Source organism: Rhineura floridana, chromosome 5 (genome assembly GCF_030035675.1).
Source record: "Rhineura floridana isolate rRhiFlo1 chromosome 5, rRhiFlo1.hap2, whole genome shotgun sequence".
Classification (NCBI taxonomy): Eukaryota; Metazoa; Chordata; class Lepidosauria; order Squamata; family Rhineuridae; genus Rhineura; species Rhineura floridana.
Window position 1 is genome coordinate 184,681,855 of NC_084484.1, and position 24,697 is coordinate 184,706,551.

Below are 24,697 nucleotides of genomic sequence, written 5' to 3' on the forward strand. Positions count from 1 at the left end.
TCTCCAAGTCTCCAGCACGATGCGTAGCTCCAGAGTTCAGCTTGCAAAGGAAGACAGCACAGCAGCAGTTGCCATTTTGCAAAGCTGACTCCAGATATAATAGCCAAGAAGAGGAACACAAGAAGAGCCTGCTGGATCAGTTCAAAGGCCGATCCAGTCCTGCAACCTGTTCTCACAGTGATCAACCAGATACCTCTGGGAAGCCCGAAAGCAGAACCTGAGCGCAACAGCACTCTCTCTACCCTGTGACTCCCATCAACTGGTATTCAGAGGAATACAGCCTCCTACATTTGAACATAGCCAAACACTCTTGGATGAGACCGATTATCTGGATCCATTTCAGTCGGGTTTCAGGCCTGGTTTTGGCACGGAAACAGCCTTGGTCGCCCTGTATGATGACCTTTGTCGGGAGAGAGATAGGGGGGAGTGTGACTCTGTTGATTCTCCTTGATCTCTCAGCGGCTTTCAATACCATCGGCCATGGTATCCTTCTGGGAAGACTGGCTGAGATGGGAGTGGGAGGGACTGCATGGTGGTGGTTCCGCTCCTACTTGGCGGGTCAGCTCCAGAAGGTGGTGCTTGGGGAACATTGCTCAGCACTCTGTACTCTCCAGTTTGGGGTTCCACAGGGGTCAGTTCTGTCCCTCATGCTGTTCAACGTCTACATGAAACCGTTGGGTGCAGTCATCTGGAGCTTTGGAGTGCACTGCCATCAGTATGCTGATGACACGCAGCTCTATTTCTCCTTTTCATCTTCTTCAGGTGAGGCTGTCAATGTGCTGAACCAGTGCCTGGCTGCGACAATGGACTGGATGAGGGCTAATAAACTGAGGCTCAATCCAGACAAGACTGAGATGCTGCTAGTGGGTGGTTCTTCTGACCAGATGGTGAATGTCCAACCTGTCCTGGATGGGGTTGCACTCCCCCTGAAGGAGCAGGTTCATAGCTTGGGGGTTCTCCTAGAACCATCTCTGTCATTTGAGGCTCAGGTAGCCTCAGTGGCACGGAATGCCTTCTACCAACTCCAGTTGGTGGCCCAGCTACACCCCTATCTGGACAGGGATAACCTGGCTTCAGTTGTCCATGCTCTGGTAACCTCCAAGCTAGATTACTACAATGCACTCTACATGGGGCTACCTTTGAAGACGGTTCAGAAGCTGCAGATTGTGCAAAATGCAGCAGCTGATTGGTAACAGGGACCAGACAGTTTGAACACATAAAACCGATTCTGGCCCACTTGCATTGGCTGCCTGTATGTTCCCAAGCTCGATTCAAGGTTCTGGTTTTAACCTATAAAGCCTTACACGGCTTAGAACCACAATCCCTGATGAACCATCTCTCCCAACATGAACCCACCCGTATACTACGCTCAACATCTAAGGCCGTCCTCTGGATGCCTTCTCCGAGGGAAGCTGGGAGTCTGGCAACAAGGGAGAGGGCCTTCCCAGTGGTGGCCCCCAAATTATGGAATGATCTCCCTGACGAGGTGCACCTGGCGCCAACATTGTTATCTTTCCGGCACTCCCAGGCATTTTAGCATGTGTTTTTAAATTGTTTTTAATTTTTTTAAAAAAAAAATTTTTTAATTGCTTTTTGTGTTTTAAATTTGTATATTTGTTTTTATTGTTTTTAATTGCTGCAAACCGCCCAGAGAGCTTCGGCTATGGGGCGGTATACAAATGTAATAAATAAATAAATAAATGTGGCTAATAGCCATTAATAGCCTTATATTTCATGAATTTCTCCAGTCATCTGTGACAAATTTCAAAGGCCCCACCTTGAAGATGAGGTCAAAGATTACCTAAGCCAAGTCTTCCCATTAATGTAGGAAAGGAGCCTGATCCTGATCCAGTCTCCTTGGCCATCACAATCTATTTTTATAATTTAGTTTTTGACCTTTGTATTCTGCCTAATTGACCAAGTCTTTTGTGCACTTCACAAGTATTTTTTTTAAATCAATGAAGTACGAAATACAAAAACCTGTGTCCAAGTGATCTTTAAGCCCCTTTAATAGCCATTCATTCTTCAATCACCTGATAAAGTCACTCTCTTTGTAGTCCTGCACGCTTTTATGCAACTCGGGAAAGCAGCTCGTGAGGCAACCAAAATTCTGTGAGTACAAAGGGAAGTCTCAGTGATAATAATGCATCACAGTTGTAAGTGACAATGGGGTTGAGAAAAAGACAACGGAGCCAGGTGTCTCTGAGAAGCCCGCAGGCAGAACCTGAGTGTGAATTTGGACACAAGGCTGGGAGGGCAGGGCTGTAAAGTCCTACAGAGCTTGGAAAAGTTACTTTTTTGAACTACAACTCCCATCAGCCACAGCCAGCATGGCCACTGGATTGCGCTGATGGGAGTTGTTGTTCAAAGAAGTAACTTTTCCAAGCTCTGCGACACACACACACACACAAACAACAGCAATTGTTCAAACGGGGGCATGTGGATGACAGTGAAAATCCAAACCTTCCTCTCTTTCATGGCTTACCTTCCAGCATTCCTTTTCCACGCCCACACGTCCTTTTCTCTCCTCCTGAGACACTTTCAAAATCAGAGGCTGGGATGGAACAAAAGCACTTGCAGAGAAGGGCAGAGCACGGGTAGAATCCCAAGTTGCAGAAGGGAGGGGGCGCTATACGGCATGCCCAGCCTCAGTTTTTGTTGTTTTTTAAAAATATCTTGCTTTTCACCATCTAGGTTGCAAAGCGGATTACAGCACTAAAAATATACAATATACAGAATTTAAAACATTATGTTGGTAACCTTTCCATTACTTGGGTGTTGGACTAGATGGGCCACTGGCTTGATCCAGTAGGCTCTTCTTGTGTTCTTATGTTTCTGATGAAATCAGATCACATCATGAAATCACAGAGCATGCTTATCAAATTTGCAGATGATACAAAATTGAGGGGCATAGCTAATACCGTGGAAGACAGAAACAAAATTCAAAGGGACCTTGATAGGCTGGAGCATTGGGCTGAAAACAACAGAATGAAATTCAACAGGGATAAATGCAAAGTTCTACACTTAGGAAAAAGAAACCAAATGCAGAGTTATAAGATGGTGGATACTTGGCTCAGCAATACGACATGTGAGAAGGATCTTGGAATTGTCATTGATCACAAGCTGAATATGAGCCAACAGTGTGATGTGGCTGCAAAAAAGGCAAATGCTATATTAGGCTGCATTAACAGAAGTATAGTTTCCAAATTGTGTGAAGTGTTAGTTCCCCTCTATCCAGCACTGGTTAGGCCTCATCTTGAGTACTGTGTCCAGTTCTGGTCTCCGCACTTCAAGAAGGATGCAGACAAACTGGAATGGATTCAGAGGAGAGCAACAACGATGATCAGAGGACTGGAAACAAAGTCCTATGAGGAGAGACTGAAAGAACTGGGCATGTTTAGCCTTGAGAAGAGAAGACCGAGGGGAGATATGATAGCACTCTTCAAGTACACGAAAGGCTGTCACACAGAGGAGGGCCAGAATCTCTTCTCGGTCGTCCCAGAGTGCAGGACATGGAATAATGGACTCAAGTTGCAGGAAGCCAGATTTCGACTGGACATCAGGAAAAACGTCTTAACTGTTAGAGCTATACGACAATGGAACCAATGACCTAGTGGGCTCTCCGACGCTGGAGGCATTCAAGAGGCAGCTGGACATCCATCTGTCGGGAATGCTTTGATTTGGATTCCTGCATTGAGCAGGGGGTTGGACTTGATGTCCTTATAGGCCCCTTCCAACTCTACTGTTCTATGATTCACTTTTTATAATACAAATATTCTGGTTTATTTTTGTCCTCCTTTTGTTCCACTATAGCCCCTCCAAACAGCAGTAATGTAGTAGCGTCAGGGAAGCATCACAGAACAAACTAAAGCAGAATAAACCCACCATTCATGCACAATTATTGTGTCAAGAACATATTGCCGAATACACCCACAATGAAACACCCATCTGACGGGGGCCACAGAAAGGAAACTGAAGGTTTAATGGAAGGGATAGCCAGAAGATAAATTGCTGCTTCAGTCTTTACAGGCCTCTGCAGAAAGTTCATCTTCCTCGCCACTTGGCCTCTTTGGTGGGAATCACTCTGCACATGCCCAAAGGTGGTCTGTTTTGACACTGATTTTGGTTGTTTTTAAGCTGCTTCCTGTCTGAGGGGAAAAGCACTGCAGATATACTCTGAGCAGAGACACTTGTACAGAGTTTTTGAAAACAAAAATTGCCAACCGTAAGCTTGAAGTATATAGGATCAGGAATGGGCGGAGCACACAGGTGTAGGTGGAAGGAACCGGAAAGTGGTTGGGCTTGGAGCAGATGCAGCTGTGCCAATTTAGAATGAGGAAGTTGAAGCTCTGAGGGGGTGGGGCTGATTGCTGGAAGGAGGCGGGGCCTAAGATGGAGTGGCAGTTGGAGCAGGAGTCTTAATGGTGGATAGGACAGGCACTGGAGCTGATTGGTGGTGACTGATTTTGATTCTGGTGGGCATAGGGGGCGTGGCTGATGCTGTTTGAATTATAAGAGAAGCCAACTGAAGAGCTGGGAGGGAGGGACTCTAATCTGAGCCAGCTTGCTATTGGAGCCCTGAAGGGGTGGGACTTGGGTCTGTTGGAATTTTGAATGGTGCCATGGGAATGCTAAGAGGGCGGGGCTGAGGGCTGAGTGGCAGTGGAGGGCTTGGAATGCTGAAAGGGCATAGAACCCAGTGGCAGTTGGGGCTCTGTAGAGGGGCCTCTTGCCCCATTTCAGGGGAGGGAATGGCTGAGGGGAAGCCGCTGGAGGCCTTGTCTCGGTTTTCCCTGCATTGGTTGGGCCTATTGCTCTCCGAGGTGGTGCTAGGGATGCTCCTTCTCCTCCTCAGCCCTGGTGTGTAAAGAGACCCATATAAAGGGGGTATCCCACATGTCAGGGGTGAGGAACCCGTGCGTGGCCCTCCAGATGCTCAGCAACATCTGGCCATTGGCCACGCTGGCTGGGGCTGCTGGGAGTTGGAGTCCAACAACGTCTGAAGGGCCACCACCTCTGCCCTTTGGAGCCTGGAAGGGCTGGGGGGCTTCAGGGCTATAATTATGTCAAGGCTTATAATAGTGGGGTGGGGCAGGGCACGGTGGGGGTGGTTATGTTTGTATTTCCCCCCCCCTTCAAAATACCAGGATTCTTCATTTTCTTCATTCCTCTGACCTTTCTTCAGAGAGCGTCCCCCTCAGTTTTTCTAGCAAAGCAACCAGCAATTACTTGCTCAGATGTTTTCAAGATGACAGTTTCAGCCAGTGGTGAAGTTTCTGTGTAAGGGCTCAGCAACTGGAAGGCCTTGGGCCAAATGTGGCTCCACGAGGGATGCCAGCAGCTGCTAGCCTAGAGGTAAAGTACCACGAAGAAAGCAGTGCCTGGGACAGCAAAACACTGGTGGATACGGAGGCACTTGCCCTATTTGGCCCGCCAGGAAAACCAGTTTCTGACTGGAGCTGCAGTCCTACATACAGTTAGTTTGCTTAAATCCCAGTGAAGGCAAATGCAGCACAGGAGGATTAAACTACTGTAATCCATTTGTACATGGGATACTTTTGAAGACTTTCTGGAAACTTGGAAAGACATATCTTCCCAATTCTTAAGGAGCTATATTGAGCTGCCACTTCGTTTCTGACCACACACTACACGAGCCTTCTCAAAACCCTCTTGGGAGGCTCTTCTTTGTTATCCCACCATTTGAAGTCAGGCAGGTGGTGACGGGCAGGAACCTTGTCGGTTGTGGCACCCCATCTGTGTTATATCTTCCCTAGGGAGGTTCATTTCTCGTTCTCTGATGTTACTTTGGTGCTGGGTGAGGAGCATTTTATTTTCCTGGGCTTTACAAACATAGAATCATAGAATAGTAGAGTTGGAAGGGGCCTACAAGGCCATCAAGTCCAACCCCCTGCGCAATGCAGGAATCCAAATCAAAGCATTCCTGACAGATGGCTGTCCAGCTGCCTCTTGAAGGCCTCCAGTGTGAGAGAGCCCACTACTTCTCTAGGTAATTGGTTCCATTGTCGTATGGCTCTAACAGTTAGGAAGTTTTTCCTGATGTCCAGTCGAAATCTGGCTTCCTGCAACTTGAGCCTATTATTCCGTGTCCTGCACTCTGGGACAATTGAGAAGAGATCCCGGCCCTCCTCTATGTGACAACCTTTCATGTACTTGGAGTGCTATCATATCTCCCCTCAGTCTTCTTTTCTCCAGGCTAAACATGCCCAGTTCTTTCAATCTCTCCTCATAGGACTTTGTTTCCATCACCTAGCATAAGCTGGCTATAGGTTTATCTGTTCTGCTGAATTTTATGGTCTGTTTTTAATTAATTTTTTACTTTTTGCTGTGTACTTTTATCCATTCAATTGCTGATTTTTATTTTTTATTGTCACTTTTTAAAACTTATTATGCAGTTGTAAGCTGCCCTGGGAGTTTTACTGAGGGGCAGCGTTAACGTTTTCACTAAAGGGTGCTTTGAATAAATGGTTGCTGCCCAGAGATCTAAGAACAGCTGGATTTGGCTATAGAGCATCATGAGGTTTCACTTTTCTCTGTGTTTCTTCATAGGTTGTGTAGAACCTACATCAAGATACATTTACTCTGAAGTAATAGTGCCAAGGCAACTGGATTCGAGGCATACTTCTGACAGCAAAGTAATTTTCCTTTTGAACAGCATTTGACTTGCGGCTGCCCCAGATATTTAAAACACACACACACACACCACACACACACACACACAGAGAGAGAGAGAGAGAGAGAGAGAGAGTTCCTTGCTTGTAGAATATTATTTTAATATTTTATTGTTGGGTGACTTTATGTGAACATTTACCATACCCATCTCTCTGAAGCACTTTCCAGTCTGACATTACTTGTCCAGAAATGAGACTGCAAAAATCACACCTCCCTTTCACAAACCCACTGGGAATTTGGGGGACCTGAGCCTTGACTGTTTCTAGGCCTGTTCTTTAAACCATGATGGCATAACCCTGCTCCAAGAACTGTGGAAAGGTGGATACCTGCACAATCCAGTTTCACATTAACTGTTCCCCATATGATGAGTCAGCTGTATACAAGAATGCATAGAGTAACTGGGCAGTGTGAACCAGTCTTTAGCAAATGTAGCTGCACTCCGATAATCAGCTGGTGGAAGATGGTAGATGTGCCCGCACTGAGACAGCATAGACATATTTGCACTTCAAAGGCTGGGCCCAGCTTCTTTGATGGCCACCTGATGAGGAATCACAGTACATGTTCAGACCCTCTCGCCTTACAGGGGTGGTAGTGGCCTGGGAGGCAGCACACAACCCTGGAAAAAATTACTGTTGTAACTGAACGGTGCAGTTGCACACTCCCCTCCCTTTGCTTCATCTGTAAAATGCTGCTGTGTGCTCCCTGCTTCCCTGAGCAGTGAGGAGTTGCAGGGGAAGCAGTTCTCTCCTGAGCTTGATTTCCTTTGGAAGGAGAAATCGCTGGAGATGGAGACTTATGGCATTTGTTTGTAATATTTGAGTCTATTTACAAATATACACACTGAGCATAAACAGGGAGGCAGATGGCATAGCACTTCTGCAAACATTTAATCCACAGCTCCACATCAGGTCACTTGATCAGCATCCCAGCACCTCCAGATGCTTTCAGCCTTCTGGTAGCAACTCTGTTTCTCATCCCTCCCCTTAATGCTCCTGTTACTCTTTTCACACAGAGATATAACTGGCATTATCCTAGGTGGGTGCAGGGAAGACATGCCATCTTTCTGTAGCCTCTTCCACTGGGAAACCTTTCAATACCCATCTTATCATTTCTTTATTTAGTTACTATGTTTATATACCGCCTTTCTGCAAGGGCACCCAAGGCAGTTTACAGTTTCAAAAGACTAAAAACAAATAAATGATATACAATGTAAAGCTAGCCTGGAGTGGGAGGGGCAGTCCAACTGGAGCAGGCCTTGGTATTTTCTTCACTTGCCTCCCTTGCTCCCTTCTCACAGGGTGGATCATGAGGAATTAGCCCACATCTTTCTCCCCACCAAAATAACGGTATGGCTAGGAGTAGCTGGCCAAAACCGCTGTACCCATAGTGATGTCATAGTGACTTCAGTGGGGATTAAATTGCTCCTGATGTTTCCCTGTGCTGGAAAGTGTCTGTTTTCTTTTGTGTGACTGAATAGTGCAGAGAACCTTGCCTTTGTACATCAGTTTCCATTTTTTTAAAAAAAGTCCACATGAGAATTCATCAGCATTTTAGTGTGAATTTCTCCATACGCATTTTTCTCTGCAGTTTTGCTTACTATATACATTTTTACAAACCGTTTCCCTCAAATATATGTATTTGAGAACTGCATTTCAAAATTCAAAGGTGTGCAAATTTTGAAGGTGGTTGTGTTTTTGGTTTGCATATTGTTTCAGAAAGTGTGAATTAGATAGGTTCACCTTTTAAATGCAAACTGAAATGAATTTCTCCTCTGTCCTTAGACAGAAATTATTGCAGTTTCCACCTAAGTCATTCGCATAGACCCTTTCAAACAACCCAGGGGAAACTGCCATGAACTACTGCTGAAACTCCCACCAGTATTTGGATGCCAAGCTACCAGTGGTAGGAAACCATCCCTTATAGTGAGGGCACTGATCCTGCAGTGAGCTGCTGACACAGAAAGTCTGCCCCGCGCTAAAATAAACTTACTCCTTCTCTGAATAAACACTATTTTTTCAAAAGTAACAACAATAAATAGAGTGTCTGATTGTTTAAGTGCTGGTTTTAAGATGGTAAGAAGAACCCTGCTGAATCAAACCAAACTTCCTGCACTCTGTTACCCACAGTGATGAGCAAGATGCAACTGGAAAGCTCACGATGGCTTTCTGTATTATTTACTCCCAGCATGTGGTATTTAGATAGACATGAATTGGTCTAATTCTTTAAATTTTAAAAGCCTTTTTAAGTACTTATGAATAAGCTTTCTGAGGCCTGCATTCTGTGGGCCAGTTCTCATAAGCTCTGCCCGCTTCAAGCATGAACACATGAAAATTAAGAGTGAGTTCAGTGGGACAGAAATGAGAATGAAAGGATTCAAAATTAATTAACTGTTCTGTATTTTTCACCATCTAACTTTAGGCAGATGTATCTTATATTATTAAAATGGAGGAAAAACACAGAATTGTTCATCTTCAACAGAGGTAAGTGGCTGCTTCCTTTGGGTTTTTGTTTAATGTAGATAGATAGTTGAATGTAGGACTTCTGCCCCAAGCTTACACTGTTTTATTGTTGTTATGTGCCTCCAAGTCGACTACGACTTATGGCAACCCTATGAATCAGGGACCTCCAAGAGCATCTGTCATGAACCACCCTGTTCAGATCCTGTAAGTTCAGGTCTGTGGCTTCCTTTATGGAATCAATCCATCTCTTGTTTGGCCTTCCTCTTTTTCTACTCCCTTCTGTTTTCCCCAGCATTATTGTCTTTTCCAATGAATCATGTCTTCTCATTATGTATCCAAAGTATGATAACCTCAGTTTCATCATTTTAGCGTCTAGTGATAGTTCTGGTTTAATTTGTTCTAACACCCAATTATTTGTCTTTTTCGCAGTCCATGGTATGCACAACGCTCTCCTCCAACACCACATTTCAAATGAGTTGAATTTCTCTTATCCGCTTTTTTCACTGTCCAACTTTCATATCCATACAGAGTCTGAATGATCCTGACTTTGGTGTTCAGTGATACATCATTGCATTTGAGGATCTTTTCTAGTTCTCTCATAGCTGCCCTCCCCAGTCCTAGCCTTCTTCTGATTTCTTGACTATTGTCTCCATTTTGGTTAATGACTGTGCTGAGGTATTGATAATCCTTGACAAGTTCAATAAATACCTTTTTTAAAATTAAGATATAAACTGAGCATTTCTTTCATTTTTATTGAAGATTTTTCACAGTAGACATTGTACAACATGCTTTATACATGGTACAATTTCATAAATGTTTCAATAAAAATATAATAATTATAACAATAAAAGTCATTTATATAATCATAAACCAAATTATTTAAATGGCCTCAAACCATCTTTCTTGTACAAATACAGGTTTGAGGGTTCTTGTGTACTCCCCTAGTCCATATCTACACAGACAACTTATGACAAACGTTGCAATCACCTTAGCTTCCATGTTTTTTTCCAGCAGTTAAGTCTGTCTAGGCAAACTGCGGTCAGGGTCCCACCAAATAACATATTAAGGTTTAGGGATATCTCAGGAAAAATAATGGGAATTCAACAGCAGAACAACTTTATAAATCATGTCATATTTATTTATTCTTTATACATTCATTACGTACATACAAGCACACGTGTATCTTGCTTCAGCCAGTAAATCAGAATCATATAGGTCAGAGTCAAAGTCCTGACAGGTTGTAGCTCATAATGGCATCCATAAGGCTTACAGTGGCCTTAGCCAGTAGCTCTCATATATATTCTATCTCAGGATTTTATATTAGGCTTATACAGTATTAGCTTCTACATTCAGGATACATTTAACAAATCTTACAGTATAATGTGCTATTAATTCAGACTTAGACATTATACAAGTTATATTGCAATATTTGTGAAGTTATTTTGCAAAGAAGCAACATCATACAGTTCATTTCCACAGATTTCTGTCTTTAAAGAAATGGAACAATCTTACCCTTGTCTGAGGCAAGCATCTGATTCTCAGCAGCAGCATGGCAGTAGTAGGTTGGATCAGTCTGAAACTACAGGGAATTGTCTCCTTTCTATAGGAAAAGTCTTGTGCCACCACCCAGAGAGCTTCGGCTATGGGGCGGTATATAAGTTTAATAAATAAATAAATAAATAAAATAAAGGACGTTGCCTTGTCAGCTGCTGTCTACACCTGCTGCTTAGGTGCTGCCTGCAAGAGACAGCAGGGGGGGTAGCTAACTTGTTCATCAACAACTAGTCAACCAGAGGCAGGTGTCTGTTATCAGCTTTGTTTGTGGAGCAAAGAGCACTCTGACTGACTGACCAGAACAAAGGAGGGAGGAGCAGAAAACGTTTTCCCTTTTGAACTCTTTTAGACTTGAGGAGGTCTGTGTATCTGAATGTATAATATTCTATACATTAGGAAGAATACATGTATTGTAAAGACTCTTAGATAGGAAATATATACATTAAACATGGGGCCAGCCCACAACACTCCCATTCTTTCTCATCTAAGAGTTCTACACCCTTATCTCATACATACCTATATCATTGAATAATTATAATTTCAGCAGGCTATGGAGTTGCTGGAATTTGGTAGACTCATCTGATTTCTTCTTCTGAATTACTCTTAGCCGATATGACCCACTCAAAAAGGTGGTCTTCCTCTGGGGACGATCTCTGCGAAGACCCCTTCCTTCATCAGTGTAGTTGAATATAGCCTCTTTGGAGGGTTCTGTTCCTGAGAAACTTCATTCAAAGCAGCTGTCAGTCTTCCTAGAGTCACTCAGGAGTTCTTCTGAATTCATTCTTGGCATGACATTTTCTGCTTATATTCAAAGCCAGATTAAGCAGATAATTGTTTTGCCATTATACCGGGACTTGTATCCACAAGTTAATATATTACTTATATAGGATATCTAAATTAATATAAAGTCAAACAGTGGCTACCATATGCTTTCAAATGGAGCTCATTTGGTATAATATAATACAAAATCTAAGATTTTAGGATCAAATAGTCCTCAGCATCTGTTGTGGAGGTTTTCCCCCAAGGATGTGGAATAAAATTTCCATCACTATCCTTTTTTACCCCAGTTGATCTGTAGTTGGGATCCAAATTGCGAATATAGCACTGCTGGGCATGAAAACAGGCTATTCTAAAGTTGGTTCAGCAGAAAGGAGTGGTTGCTGCTCTTCATTCCAGCAGGATCAAACGACTGCTAGTGTTACTTTAACCTGTTGAGGAAAACATTCAAGCGCAACATGTACATGTACATCAAATAATGAGTTCTCCCAGATTTATTTTTGCATAAATCATGTGTTCTCATTAAACATCTGAAACATGGCTCTTTTGGGTCTAGTAACTAATAACTTGGTAAGAGCTCGTTTTAATCTCATTTGTTTCTATTCCACTCCTTGGAGTGGCAGAGTGAACCAAATTCCCACGTTGATGCCTTCTCTCTACACAGTCACAGAGCTCAAGTGGAGAAACATGTCCCTTGATCAAAACACAAGGTTTGAAGAATCACAAGTTCAATGAGAGAACTCCCATCTTACTATCAGTTTCTAGATACCTGGTGGGGTATAGCCATATGACTCCAGATATATTATCTGCACAGGTAGATAGGTTATTAGGCACTCTTTCTCATGGAGTAGTGGTTAGCTCCATCAAATGGAGGCAAATCTATGCATTTGCAAGTGAGCAGGGCACGTATTGTGCCATGTGCATGGCCATCTCTATTGCACCTTTAATTATTCCATTATCGATCAGATAACTCCTAACAAATACCTTTAGGTCTTTAACCATACATAAAAGTATAAACCAATATCCTTTATGATCTGAGCTTATCTAACACAGATTCCATATTAGATCTAACTTATCTAATACAGATATCTAATATTTTTTTTAACAATATGTTTTTAACCCCTTTTTAAAAGATGTTTTTTAAGCTTTTAAAAAAATGTTTTTAACTTTTTTTGTTTTAATGTATTTTAAGGTCTGTTTTTATGATGTTTTGGAGTGTTTTTAGCTTGTTTGCGCCGCCCTGGGCTCCTGCTGGGAGGAAGGGCGGGATATAAATCAAATAATAAATAAATAAATAAAATTCCCTACTTGCCTTCAGTGAATGCCTGTGCCATGAATGAAGTCTGTGTCTTCTCAAGACTTGTCACACCCTGAGGTACAGGGGTATTTCTACTCACCCTGCTTCTCAGTACTGTCAGATTGAGAATACACACATTTTCTATATTCGTTCTAATGGTTTCTTCCCTCTTTTAGAGAGAATACTTTTTTCAATTTTTTTCAAACTTTCAGATCCTTTATAACTGCAAATATGCCTGTTTATACATATAATATGAAGGGAGACTGGATTGCAGATTATCCATATATTCAGGTAAATTTTATTCATATGTATTTCCAGTAGCTTACTTAGTTTAAAAATAAATAAACAAAAACTGGGGACGTGAAAATGGATAATTTTTATTGTGCATGTTGAAGGTTTGTATGCAATTTGGGTGGATTTCTTTTCTATGAGTCAAAAGGATCAATACTTCTGGACAGAACCCAGTTTCTGATTTGGGCTGTTCTGTTCCGGCTCCTGGTAAAGAGAATACAGCAGGCAAGATCTATTTTCAATGAAATTCTGTTATAAAGGAGGGTAGCTCTTTTGTTTTGCTTTTTATTACACTGTGATTAACAAATCAGCTGATTTTGTTTAATCTATTATGTTTAAAAATAAGCTTTTTTTAAACTTTATTTTTATTTTTATTGAAGCCTAGGGAATATTGTGTTTAGTCTACTATGTTTGTTATGATTTTTTTCTTGTATTTCTTGTACTTAATATGCAATGTTTATACTATATGTTGATACAAAAGAGGATGTTTTGTTCAGTTAATTGTATTTTATTGATTTTGGCTTTGTATCTGCTGTTTTAAGATGTTTTGACTTAAATTGTACCCCGCTTAGAGTTTTATTTAAATGTAAGTGGTATATAAATAGTCTAAGTAAATATATAAATAAAAGATAGGGATGCTATTGAGTCTCTCTAAAGACAAACTACTGAAAAACAAACTAGGAAGAGAATAGAGCTATTCAGTAGACTGGTTCCTTGTGACATAATGAAGGGAATTAGTCAGTGATCCAAATCCATCAGAAATTTGTTCTTTTAAAAAATGTAGTTTTGTAAAGAAGATGACAGACTTTAGTGACATGTTTCTTTGAGGATTCTTTTTTTTTCTATCATAAGAGTCAGATTATTTACTTAATAATCACTAAAACGTGATTCACTAAGAGGAAGCAAATGTTCTTCAGAAGTTGAACCAGAGTGGTCCTGTGATTAGAACTGGTCTTTATTTTGGGAGATCTGGATTGAGGTTTGGCCTTTGATGTACATTCTCTTTGTCTTGCATTGGGCAAGTGCCTTGTTCTCAATTCCTCACTTGTAAAATGGGAATAAAGGAGATTTCACAAAATTGTTGCAAAGCCAGATGCTAAATTTTTTTGCAAATCAAAAGTATAAAATCAGGAATGGGAAACCTGTGGGCATTATTGATGTTTGTTAGACTACCAGTCCCATCATCTCTGACCATTGGCCATGCTGGCTTGAATTGATGGGAGAGAGTCTAACACACAGAGGGCCACAGATTCCCCATCCCTGATATAAATGAGTAACAGTAGTCAATAAGACAGATGACATTGCTGTCACTTCTAAGTTTCCTGGAAATAGTTGTGATTTTGCTGATGCCACAGATTTATTCCTTTTATGTTTTCCTAGAGATAGACAACAAATTAAGTTAGCCAGTGCTTGGAGATTCGTGGATGTGGTGGATGATTTGAAATCCCTTACAACCCTAGGGGCCCCTAGAGAGACTGGTCCAGTACCACAAGTGGCATGGCTTTTTATATGTTATCATATCAGAAGGTGTGCAATCTAGTGACTCTGATTCCTCCATCTAGTTTCCCAATCCAGTGTCTCAACCTGTCCAGTGTCTCAACCTGTTTGCTCACTCTAGATCCTGCATCCCCCAAAAGTCACAACAATTTATTGCCTTATAAGGAATTCCATCCGCAGCCTGGACTGCTTTGTTTTAATCTGTTTTAAAGTCTTTTGCTTTTAATATGTTTTAAAGTGCTTTTAGTGTTTTGTTTGCCTCCCTGGACTCCTTCTGAGAAGAAGGGTGGGAATAGAAGTTTAATAAATAAATAAATTGGTATCCTCCTTGTAACCTCTAGATTAGACTCCTGCAAGGTGCTATATGTGGGGCTGCCATTGAAGATGATTCAGAAACTGTAGTTAGGCCAAAATGCAGCTGCAAAGCTATTAATTAGAACTGAACTATGATCACATAATACCTGTGCTTTGCGAACTGCAGTGTATCCTAGCTTGTTTCCAGACTCAGTTCAAAGTGCTGGTTTGGACCTTTACAGCCTTCACGGTTTGGGACCAGAGTGCATGAATTATTTCAACCTTAGGTAAAGACCGGGTAAGAAATCGAATAAAAAATAAAATGTATATCTCACCTTCCAAATGGAATGCATGGTGGCTAACAAATAAAAAAAAAGATAAAAGCAACAATTAAAAACAATATATTAGTGTGAGGTGAAAGCTGCTCTTAAAATACTTGGAAGAAACAAATCACCGGGAATAGATGGCATACCAATAGAGTTGCTACAAGCTACTGAGACTGAATCTGTCCAAATTTTGACAAAAATCTGTCAAGAAATATGGAAAACTAAACAATGGCCCACAGACTGGAAGCGTTCAATATATATCCCAATGCCAAAGAAAGGGGATCCCAGAGAATGCAGTAATTATTGAACTATTGCCTTAATATCCCATGCGAGTATAATAATGCTCAAGATTCTACAACAAAGGTTCTTACCATTTATGGAGCGAGAAATGCCAGACGTTCAAGCTGGATTTAGAAAGGGAAGAGGCACCAGAGATCATATCGCAAACATACGTTGGATAATGGAATGGAGCAAGGAATTTCAGAAGAAAATCACCCTGTGCTTTATAGACTACAGCAAAGCCTTTTACTGTGTATATCATGAAAAACTATGGAATGCTTTAAAAGAAATAGGGGTGCCACAGCATCTGATTGTCCTAATGCGCAACCTATACTCTGGACAAGAGGCTACTGTAAGGACAGAATATGGAGAAACCGATTGATTCCCAATAGAAAAGGGTGTGAGACGGGTGTATTTTATCACCCTATTTGTTTAATCTGTATGCAGAACATATCATATGGAAAGCGGGATTGGACCAAGTTGAAGGAGGTGTGAAAATTGGAGGGAGAAATATCAATAATTTAAGATATGCAGACGATACCATACTCTTAGCAGAAACCAGTAATGGTTTGAAACGAATGCTGATGAAAGTTAAAGAAGAAAGCACAAAAGCAGGACTACAGCTGAACATCAAGAAGACTAAAATAATGACAACAGAAGATTTATGTAACTTTACAGTTGACAATGAGGACATTGAACTTGTCAAGGATTATCAATACCTCGGCACAGTCCTCAACCAAAATGGAGACAATAGTCAAGAAATCAGAAGAAGGCTAGGACTGGGGAGGGCAGCTGTGAGAGAACTAGAAAACGTCCTCAAATGCAATGATGTATCACTGAACACCAAAGTCAGGATCATTCAGACCGTGATATTCCCGATCTCTGTACGGATGTGAAAGTTGGACAGTGAAAAAAGCGGATAAGAGAAAAATCAACTCATTTGAAATGTGGTGCTGGAGGAGAGCTTTGCGCATACCATGGACTGCGAAAAAGACAAATAATTGGGTGTTAGAACAAATTAAACCGGAACTATCACTAGAAGCTAAAATGATGAAACTGAGGTTATCATACTTTGGACACATCATGAGAAGACCTGATTCACCAGAAAAAAAAATAATGCTGGGAAAAACAGAAGGGAGTAGAAAAAGAAGAAGGCCAAACAAGAGATGGATTGATTCCATAAAGGAAGCCACAGACCTGTACTTACAAGATCTGAACAGGGTGGTTCATGTCAGATGCTCTTGGAGGTCACTGATTCATAGGGTTGCCATAAGTCGTAATCGACTTGAAGGCACATAACAACAACAACAATATGGATTTGTGCAGGATGGCTAAGTTCTTAATCTACTGAAAACCTTCTACTGAAGACCTTCCTCTTTCAACAAGCCTTTTAAGTAGAGATCTTATGCCAGTCTGTGATTGTGTTGGAATTACTTTTTAAGATTTTTTTAGAGCTGTTTTTTAAAGCTGTCTTTAAGATGTTTTAAGATGTTTCAAGAGATGTTTTGTTTTAAAGTCTTTTGTTTTTAAGATGTTTTAGAGTGTGTTTGGTGTTTTTATTTGCTGCCCTGGGCTCCTACTGGAAGAGCAGGATATAAATTTAAATAAATAAATAAAATCTTAGGTTGCATGGTAAATTTGTTTAGTGAAGCTGTTCTATTCAACTTTATTTGAATGTTTTCTGAAGATTTGTATTTGGGCTTACAGGATAACTGCTATTACGGTGGATATGTGGAAGATACTGTAGACTCTCAGGCCCTTCTCTCTACCTGCACTGGGCTTTGGTAATAAAGATTTTTGTGCTAGAACTAAAAAAAGAAATTTATGCACATTTATCCTCTGCAGTAATGGCTGCATTGAGAATGGATTTTTTGCCCACTTCCTTCCCCCCCCCCCCGGTTAGGGCTTATCCACATGGGAGCATTACTTCGTACTAAAGACACTGTTTTTAACTTCGTTTTCTGTTTGCACTGTCCACAGTAAGGGCTCAATGCGAGCTGCAAACACTGTGTTTTCTATGCACACTGAGGAAGGATCAATCACAGTTTCCTAATGACCTCGCCCTCTAATTTAACATTTCCACTCCCTCTGGTTACCTGGCAACCGAGCATGCTCAGTTTGTTCTATCAGTAAGTTTCATTTAAAAACAAACAAACCCAGAAGTACGATTATCTGTATGTTCACTGGTACAATATAGTTGAAATTCAAATTTTTATTTGAGCAGTGTTATGCTTTTGCACATAAGTTGGGGGGAAAGAAAAATAAGGCACCTCTTGTAGCAACATAAAAAAAGCTTGCAGAACGGGGGAGAGCAGCTGGACGTTGCCCTTCAGCCCACTGGAAATGAATTGAAAGAAGGGAGGAGAAGGGAGTGGGTGTGGAGAGGGGAACGATTGACACACCCATTTAAAACTTTGGAGCAAAGCATCTGCAAGCACCATAGAAAGGGAGTGAAGACATTTTTTCCTTCCCTTTTCGTATTATCAGAGGATTGGGTTAGTACGGATTTACAGGGGGAAAACTAGAACCATGTGAATTAAAAGGGGGTGTGAGTAGCACCAAACACACACTAAAACACTGTGTAGATGAGCCCTTAGTTACAGCTGCAGTCTGAGATTATTTTAGTTTTCACTTGTCATATATGCAAAAACAATTTTAAGGAACTGTGGGAAGCAGGAAGTTCTTAGCACCTAAGACATCCTTGTTATAGTTCTAAGTTCTGTAGTAACAAAATAACATCAGTTCCAAAGGAGCTATTTTATAAATTATTCAGAATATGAATCTTCCAGGTACATGGAATGAAACCAAAATCATACTAATTTTGTGTGTGTTGATGTGTACAAGCTGCTTGACTTTCTCTCCTACCCCTGCTCTGCTGAGTGTGCATGTATTTGTGTGAACCAAATTAATTGCTTCTGGGAAATGCTTTCCCTTGAAACTTTGATGCATGGCATAAACTGACTATCATGTGCAGTTTAGTTGTGATGGGACCTACTCAAAGACGGCAGCTTCTGTCCCCTGAAAGAGTTCTTTTACTCCACTTCAGTTAATATTTCATTGGGCCAGTCAGATAGGCGTGCTTCAGGGCCGTCAATTGCCTATCCCTGGCATTTGCTGATTTATTGGCTCTGTCTTTTGGGTTTCCCCCCAGGGGACATGTGCAAATTGGGAATTTACGGTATGAAGTTGAACCTATTGAAAATTCTCCCACATTTCAACACCTTATTTATCGAACGACTCCAGAGCACCTTGAACCATGCAGAGGGATTGTTGAAGATGGAGTAGAGTTAGCAAATGAAGCTGGAGAACTGAGAATGGTTGACAGGGATGACCCGATTTCTTCTGCTAGAGGAGTAAGTAGGATTTCAAAAAAAAAATCTTTACCTTAAATTGATTTTATGTACCAAAGGTGGCTACAGATTCTAAGCCTACCAGCCTTCTCCCTGTTTGGGGATGTAGAAAGTAATGCTGACTGGGGCTAGCAGTAGAATGGGAAAGGAAAAAGAACAGTGTCAACAAACATATAAATAAAAGTGATCCAGTGGACATTGTGTACTTGGACTTTCAAAAAGCTTTCCACTGTGTACCTCACTAAAGGTAAATTTAGCCGTCATGGAATAAGAGGAGAGGTCCTCTTGTGGATCAGGGATGGGCTAGGAAACAGAAAGCAAACAGTATGAATAAATGGGCAGTTCTCCCCATGGAGGGCTGTAGAAAGTGGAGTCCTCCAGGGATCGTATTATGGCCTGTGCTTTTTAACTTGTTCATAAATGATCTAGAGTTTGAGGGTGAGCAGTGAGGTGGTCAAGTTTGCTGTTGATACTAAATTGTTCAGGGTTGTTAAAACAAAAAGGGATTGTGAAGAGTTCCAAAAGGACCTCTCCAAACTGAGGAAATGGGTGATAAAATGTCAAATGCAATTCAATATGAACAAGTGTAAAGTTATGCATATTGGAGCAAAAAAACTTACACTCATGAGGTCTGAACTGGTGCTGACTGACCAGGAATGAGACCTTAGGGTTGTAGTGGATAGCTCAATGAAGATGTCCACCCAGTATGCAGCGGCTGTGAAAAAGGCAAATTCCTTGCTAAGGATCATTAGGAAAAGTATTGAAAATAAAACTATCATTATATAATGCTATTATACAAAACTATGGTGTAGCTGCATTTTGAATACTACTACATGTACAGTTCTGGTCACCTCACCTCAAACATTATATGGTAGAGCTGAAAAAGGTTCAGAAAAGGGCAACCAGAATGATCAAGGGGATGTAGAGACTCCCTTGTGAGCATTTGGGGCTTTTTAGTTTACACAGAGAAAAGGTAAGTAAGAGGACAGACAAGAGTACTACTTCACACAGCACATAGTTAAACTATGGAATTTGCTCCCATAAGAGGCAGTGATGGCTATCAGCTTGGAGTGTTGGACTACAACCTGGGAGACCAGGGTTCGAATCCCCACACAGCCATGAAGCTCCCTGGGCGACCTTGGGCCAGTCACTCCCTCAGCCTCAGAGGAAGGCAATGGCAAACCCCCTCTGAATTACCCCTTACCATGAAAACCCTATTCAGAGGGTTGCCATAAGTCGGAATTGACTTGAAGGCAGTTCTTCATCATCATCAAGGCTATCAATGACTACTAGTCCTGATTTATTTATTTATTTGATTTATATCCTGCCCTTCCTCAAAGCAGGAGCCCAGGCTGAGCTCGGAGCTAAGCTAGGCAGAGGCAATATGCTTCCAAATACCAGCTGCTGGAAACCGCAGAAGAGGAGATTGCATTTTGCACCCAGGTCCTGCTTGTGGGCTTCCCCCAGGCACCAGGTTGGCCACTGTGAGAACAGGATGCTGGACTAGATGGGCCACTGGCCTGACCCAGCAGGCTCTTCTTATGTTCTTACGTTCATCAGCAGTATTGATAGCCTCTGCTTTGGTGGGAAATAAATATTAGTAACATCCTCTGCTGCTGAATATGTTGCTTTTTGGGAGAGATGGGGGATGATCGTCTTCTTAAGCGAGAAGGACGAAGTGTGAGAGAGGAGATATATGGGGTGGGGGGTGAACTTCCTGGTGGAAGAAGAGGGGAGGCTGTGAGGTGTTTGTGTGACATTTGGTTTTTGTATCTGGGGAAGAAGCTTTCTGAAAGGGGAAGAAATCTCTTTAACATAAGAACATAAGAAGAGCCTGCTGGATCAGGCCAGTGGCCCATCTAGTCCAGCATCCTGTTCTCACAGTGGCCAACCAGGTGCCTGGGGGAAGCCCGCAAGCAGGACCCGAGTGCAAGAACACTGTCCCCTCCTGAGGCTTCCGGCAACTGGTTTTCAGAAGCATGCTGCCTCTGAAACACTGTACTACATTACTCATTTTGAACTGTTACTGTGTTTTCTTTGTTTCTTTATACTTTTATGTAACATTCTTAATTTTGGCTCTGTAAGCCACTTAAATAACTTCTTTTATTGGGCTATAAATAACCTAAATAAATCAATACATTTAATAAGGATAGCGGTTGAATGAAGTGGAGTTATTGGGGAATGAGCCTCTAGTTGATAAATGGGTATATTTGATTGCTATAACTTTAATTTTAGGAGTTTGGTCTATTACAAGGGAACATTCAAGGTACCTTTCTGCAATGAAACTCTGATATATGTATGTTTTATTTCAGCTAGATGATCCAGAATATTATACGACTACCCGATATCTAGAGTATTATGCTGTTGTTGACAAAAGCACGGTAAATGTTGTCATTTGTTTACTAACAGCGTTGTACCTAGCATTGTTCAGGAATTCTAAGAAACCAAGAAATCAGTGCAGTTTTGAAAAGTTCAGTCCTCCATCTTGATTCAAAATGGCATCCAATTGTATTCAAACATAGACAAGAACCTGCTCCTTGATCTCAGGAACCATCATGCAAAATTTGGTTACGTTATCTTAAGAGGTGTCCAACAGACAAGCAACTTTTCAAAATATATAGTAGATTTACTGCAAATTATTTACACCCTGCCTTTCAGGCTATAAATGCATTGTGGCTTACAAATGACATATGTATAGCACATCCACGCAGATATCAATTAGCATAAATATTAGAGACCACTAGATTCCTAGTTAAAACATATTAAAAGATAGAATTACTAAGGTATAAATAATTTTCCTTGGCTAACTAAATTATTATTATTATTATTATTTTATTCAGTTTCTATACCGCCCACAGCCAACGGCTCTCTGGGCGGTGAACAACATAAATGTAAAAATACAATAAGATAAAATCACATAATAATTACCACACACATAATAACAATTCTCAAAGCTAAAAACATATTACACAATTAATTTAGTATTAATTTAGTATTATATTTAGTGTACCAGAGTGTTATAAATATACTAAAATATATTAAAATGCCTGGGAAAAGAGGTATGTTTTAACCCGGCGCCGAAAAGAAAGCAATGTTGGCGCCAGGCGCACCTCATCAGAGACTGTTCCATAGTTCGGGGGCCACCACTGAGAAGGCCCTAGATCTTGTCGTCATCCTCCGAGCCTCTCTATGAGTCGGGACCCGGAGGAGGGCCTTCGATGATGTACGCAGTGTACGGCGTTGGTAGAACGCACTTCGTGCCACCGAGGCTACCTGGGCCTCAAGTGACAAAGAAGGATCTAAAAGAACTCCCAGACTACGAACTTGCTCCTTCAGGGGGAGTGTAACCCCGTCCAGGACAGGTTGAGTATCCACCATCTGATCAGAGAAACCGCTCACTAACAGCTTCTCAGTCTTGTCTCGATTGAGTTTCAATTTATTAGCTCTCATCCAGTCCATTATTGCGGCCAGGCAATGGTTTAGTACATTGACAGCCTCACCTGAAGAAGATGAAAAGGAGAAGTAGAGCTGCGTGTCATCAGCATACTGATGACTACGCACTCCAAAACTCCTGATGACCGCCCCCAGCGGCTTCATGTAGATGTTAAAGAGCATGGGGGACAGAACTGACTCCTGCGGGACCCCATACTGGAGAACCCAGGGTATCGAGCAAAGCTCCCCAAGGACTACCTTCTGGAGCCGACCTACCAAGTAGGAGCGGAGCCACTGCCAGGCAGTGCCTCCAACTCCCAACTCCATAAGTCGCTCCAGAAGGATACCATGGTTGATGGTATCAAAAGCAGCTGCGAGATCAAGGAGAATCAACAGGGTTACACTCCCCCCGTCCCTCTCCCGACATAGGTCATCATACAGGGCGACCAAGGCTGTCTCAGTACCAAAACCGGGCCTGAAACCAGATTGAAATGGATCTAGATAATCGGTTTCATCCAAGAGTGTCTGGAGCTGGTTAGTAACCACCCGCTCTAAGACCTTGCCCAGGAATGGAACATTCGCTACCGGCCTATAGTTATTTAGGTTTTCTGGATCCAAGGAAGACTTCTTTAGAAGTGGTCTAACAGCCGCCTCTTTCAGGCAGCTGGGGACCACTCCCTCTCGTAAGGAGGCATTTATCACTTCCCTGGCCCAGCCGGCTGTTCCATCCCTGCTAGATTTTACCAGCCAAGAGGGGCAAGGATCCAGAGCAGAAGTGGTCGCACGCACCAGTCCAAGCACCTTGTCAACTTCCTCAAGCTGCACCAATTGGAACTCATCCAATAAATGAGGACAAGACTGTGTTCTGGATGCCTCATTAGGTTCAACTGCTGTAATATTGGAGTCTAAGTCCTGGCGGATGCATAAGATCTTGTCCTGGAAGTGCCTAGCAAACTCATTGCAGCGAGCTTCCGATGACTCTATAATGTCCCGAAGACCAGAATGTAATAGCCCTCGGACAACCTTAAAAAGCTCTGCCGGGCGGCAGAGAGATGACTTGATAGTCGCAGCAAAATATCGCTTCTTTGCTGCTCTCACCGCTTCTGAGTACCGCTTAGTGAAGGCCCTCACCAGTGCAAGATTGCATCCGTCAGGAGTTCGTCTCCATCTGCACTCAAGCCGCCTCCTCTCTTGTTTCATCACTCTCAGCTCCGGGGTATACCACGGAGCTGTATGAGCTCTACATAGGAGGGGGCGCGCAGGAGCGATCGTGTCAATGGCCCGGGTCATCTCCGTGTTCCACAGTTCAACCAGGGCCTCGACAGGAGCGCCAGTCTTCTCAGCCGGAAAAATCCCCAGAGCCTTTTGAAAACCTTCAGGATCCATCAGTCTCCGGGGGCGGACCAACTTAATGGGTCTGCAGAGGGGAAAGGCCGCTGTGAGTCTAAACTTCAACAAGCGGTGATCTGTCCATGACAAAGGAATAGATGAAAAATTCCCCAGCTCCAGATCACCTTCTCCATGTCCAGTGGCAAAAATCAGATCTAGAGTATGTCCCGACACATGTGTTGGGCCTGTAACAAATTGGGACAGCCCCATGGTTGTCATGGAGGCCATGAAGTCCTGAGCCGCCCCTGATAAAGCAGCCTCGGCGTGGATATTGACATCCCCCAGTACCAATAGTCTAGGGGATCTCAACAATGCCTCCGAGACCAGTTCTGTCAGCTCAGTTAGGGAAGCTGTTGGGCAGCAGGGTGGGCGGTACACCAACAAAATTCCCAGTCTGTCCCTATGGTCCAAAACAAGGTGGAGACACTCCAGACCAGTAGTCACATGGACAGGGTGCTTGACGAGAGAGAAAGAACTCCTAACTAAATGAAACAATCAGGATATTTTATTGACGTAAAATCGTATTACTGATGCCAGTAATTGTTGAGAGATGCATATATTTCACTTTCTCATAGACTAGCTTCCAGGATTATGGGATATTTGCATTCATTCAGAATCCATGGTTTATGAAACTGAAAACATTATCTATCTAAATGAAAATCTAGCCATTACAAAATTTAGTATTAATGCCGTGGAGGGAATTTACTCTGAAGAGTCTAGGAACATAGGAAGCAGCCTCATTCTGAATCCATCTAGCTCAGTGTTGTCTGCACTGACTGGCTGCGGCTGTCCGAGGTTTCAAGCAGGGAATCTTTCCTAGGCCTACCTGGAGTTGCCAGGGATTGAATCAGGGACCTTCTGCATGCAAAGCAGGTGCTTTGCCGCTGAGCTACGGCCCCTGGTCATATTTAAACATTTTGTCCTGAATTGGCTGTCTTCATTTTCTTTCCATTTCTTAGTTTATTCTCAATCATCGTAATGAAAGTCGATTACTGTTGATAATGCTTCGTATGATGTCAGATGTTCACAGTGTGAGTATATTTTATAAGACCTTTTGTGAAG

General features: G+C 42.2%; 2 protein-coding genes across 6 annotated transcripts in view; one reads left to right on the top strand and one right to left on the bottom strand.

Moving 5' to 3' along the window:
• SLCO2B1 (solute carrier organic anion transporter family member 2B1) overlaps positions 1 to 11,056 on the bottom strand; it is a 166,389-nt gene extending 155,333 nt beyond the window's left edge. For all 5 annotated transcript variants that reach the window (XM_061629125.1, XM_061629128.1, XM_061629129.1 and 2 more), the window contains exon 1: positions 10,662 to 11,056. In XM_061629125.1, coding sequence (XP_061485109.1) covers positions 10,662 to 10,680 — 19 coding nt within the window. In that variant the 5' untranslated portion in view covers positions 10,681 to 11,056. The remainder of the gene's footprint in view (positions 1 to 10,661) is intronic.
• A 1,069-nt stretch (positions 11,057 to 12,125) lies between these two features.
• LOC133386132 (disintegrin and metalloproteinase domain-containing protein 20-like) overlaps positions 12,126 to 24,697 on the top strand; it is a 90,358-nt gene continuing 77,786 nt past the window's right edge. Inside the window, exons 1-6 of the mRNA XM_061629738.1 lie at positions 12,126 to 12,190; positions 12,990 to 13,068; positions 17,172 to 17,248; positions 18,616 to 18,817; positions 21,127 to 21,195; positions 24,595 to 24,666. Of these exons, the coding sequence (XP_061485722.1) occupies positions 12,126 to 12,190; positions 12,990 to 13,068; positions 17,172 to 17,248; positions 18,616 to 18,817; positions 21,127 to 21,195; positions 24,595 to 24,666 (564 nt within the window). The remainder of the gene's footprint in view (positions 12,191 to 12,989; positions 13,069 to 17,171; positions 17,249 to 18,615; positions 18,818 to 21,126; positions 21,196 to 24,594; positions 24,667 to 24,697) is intronic.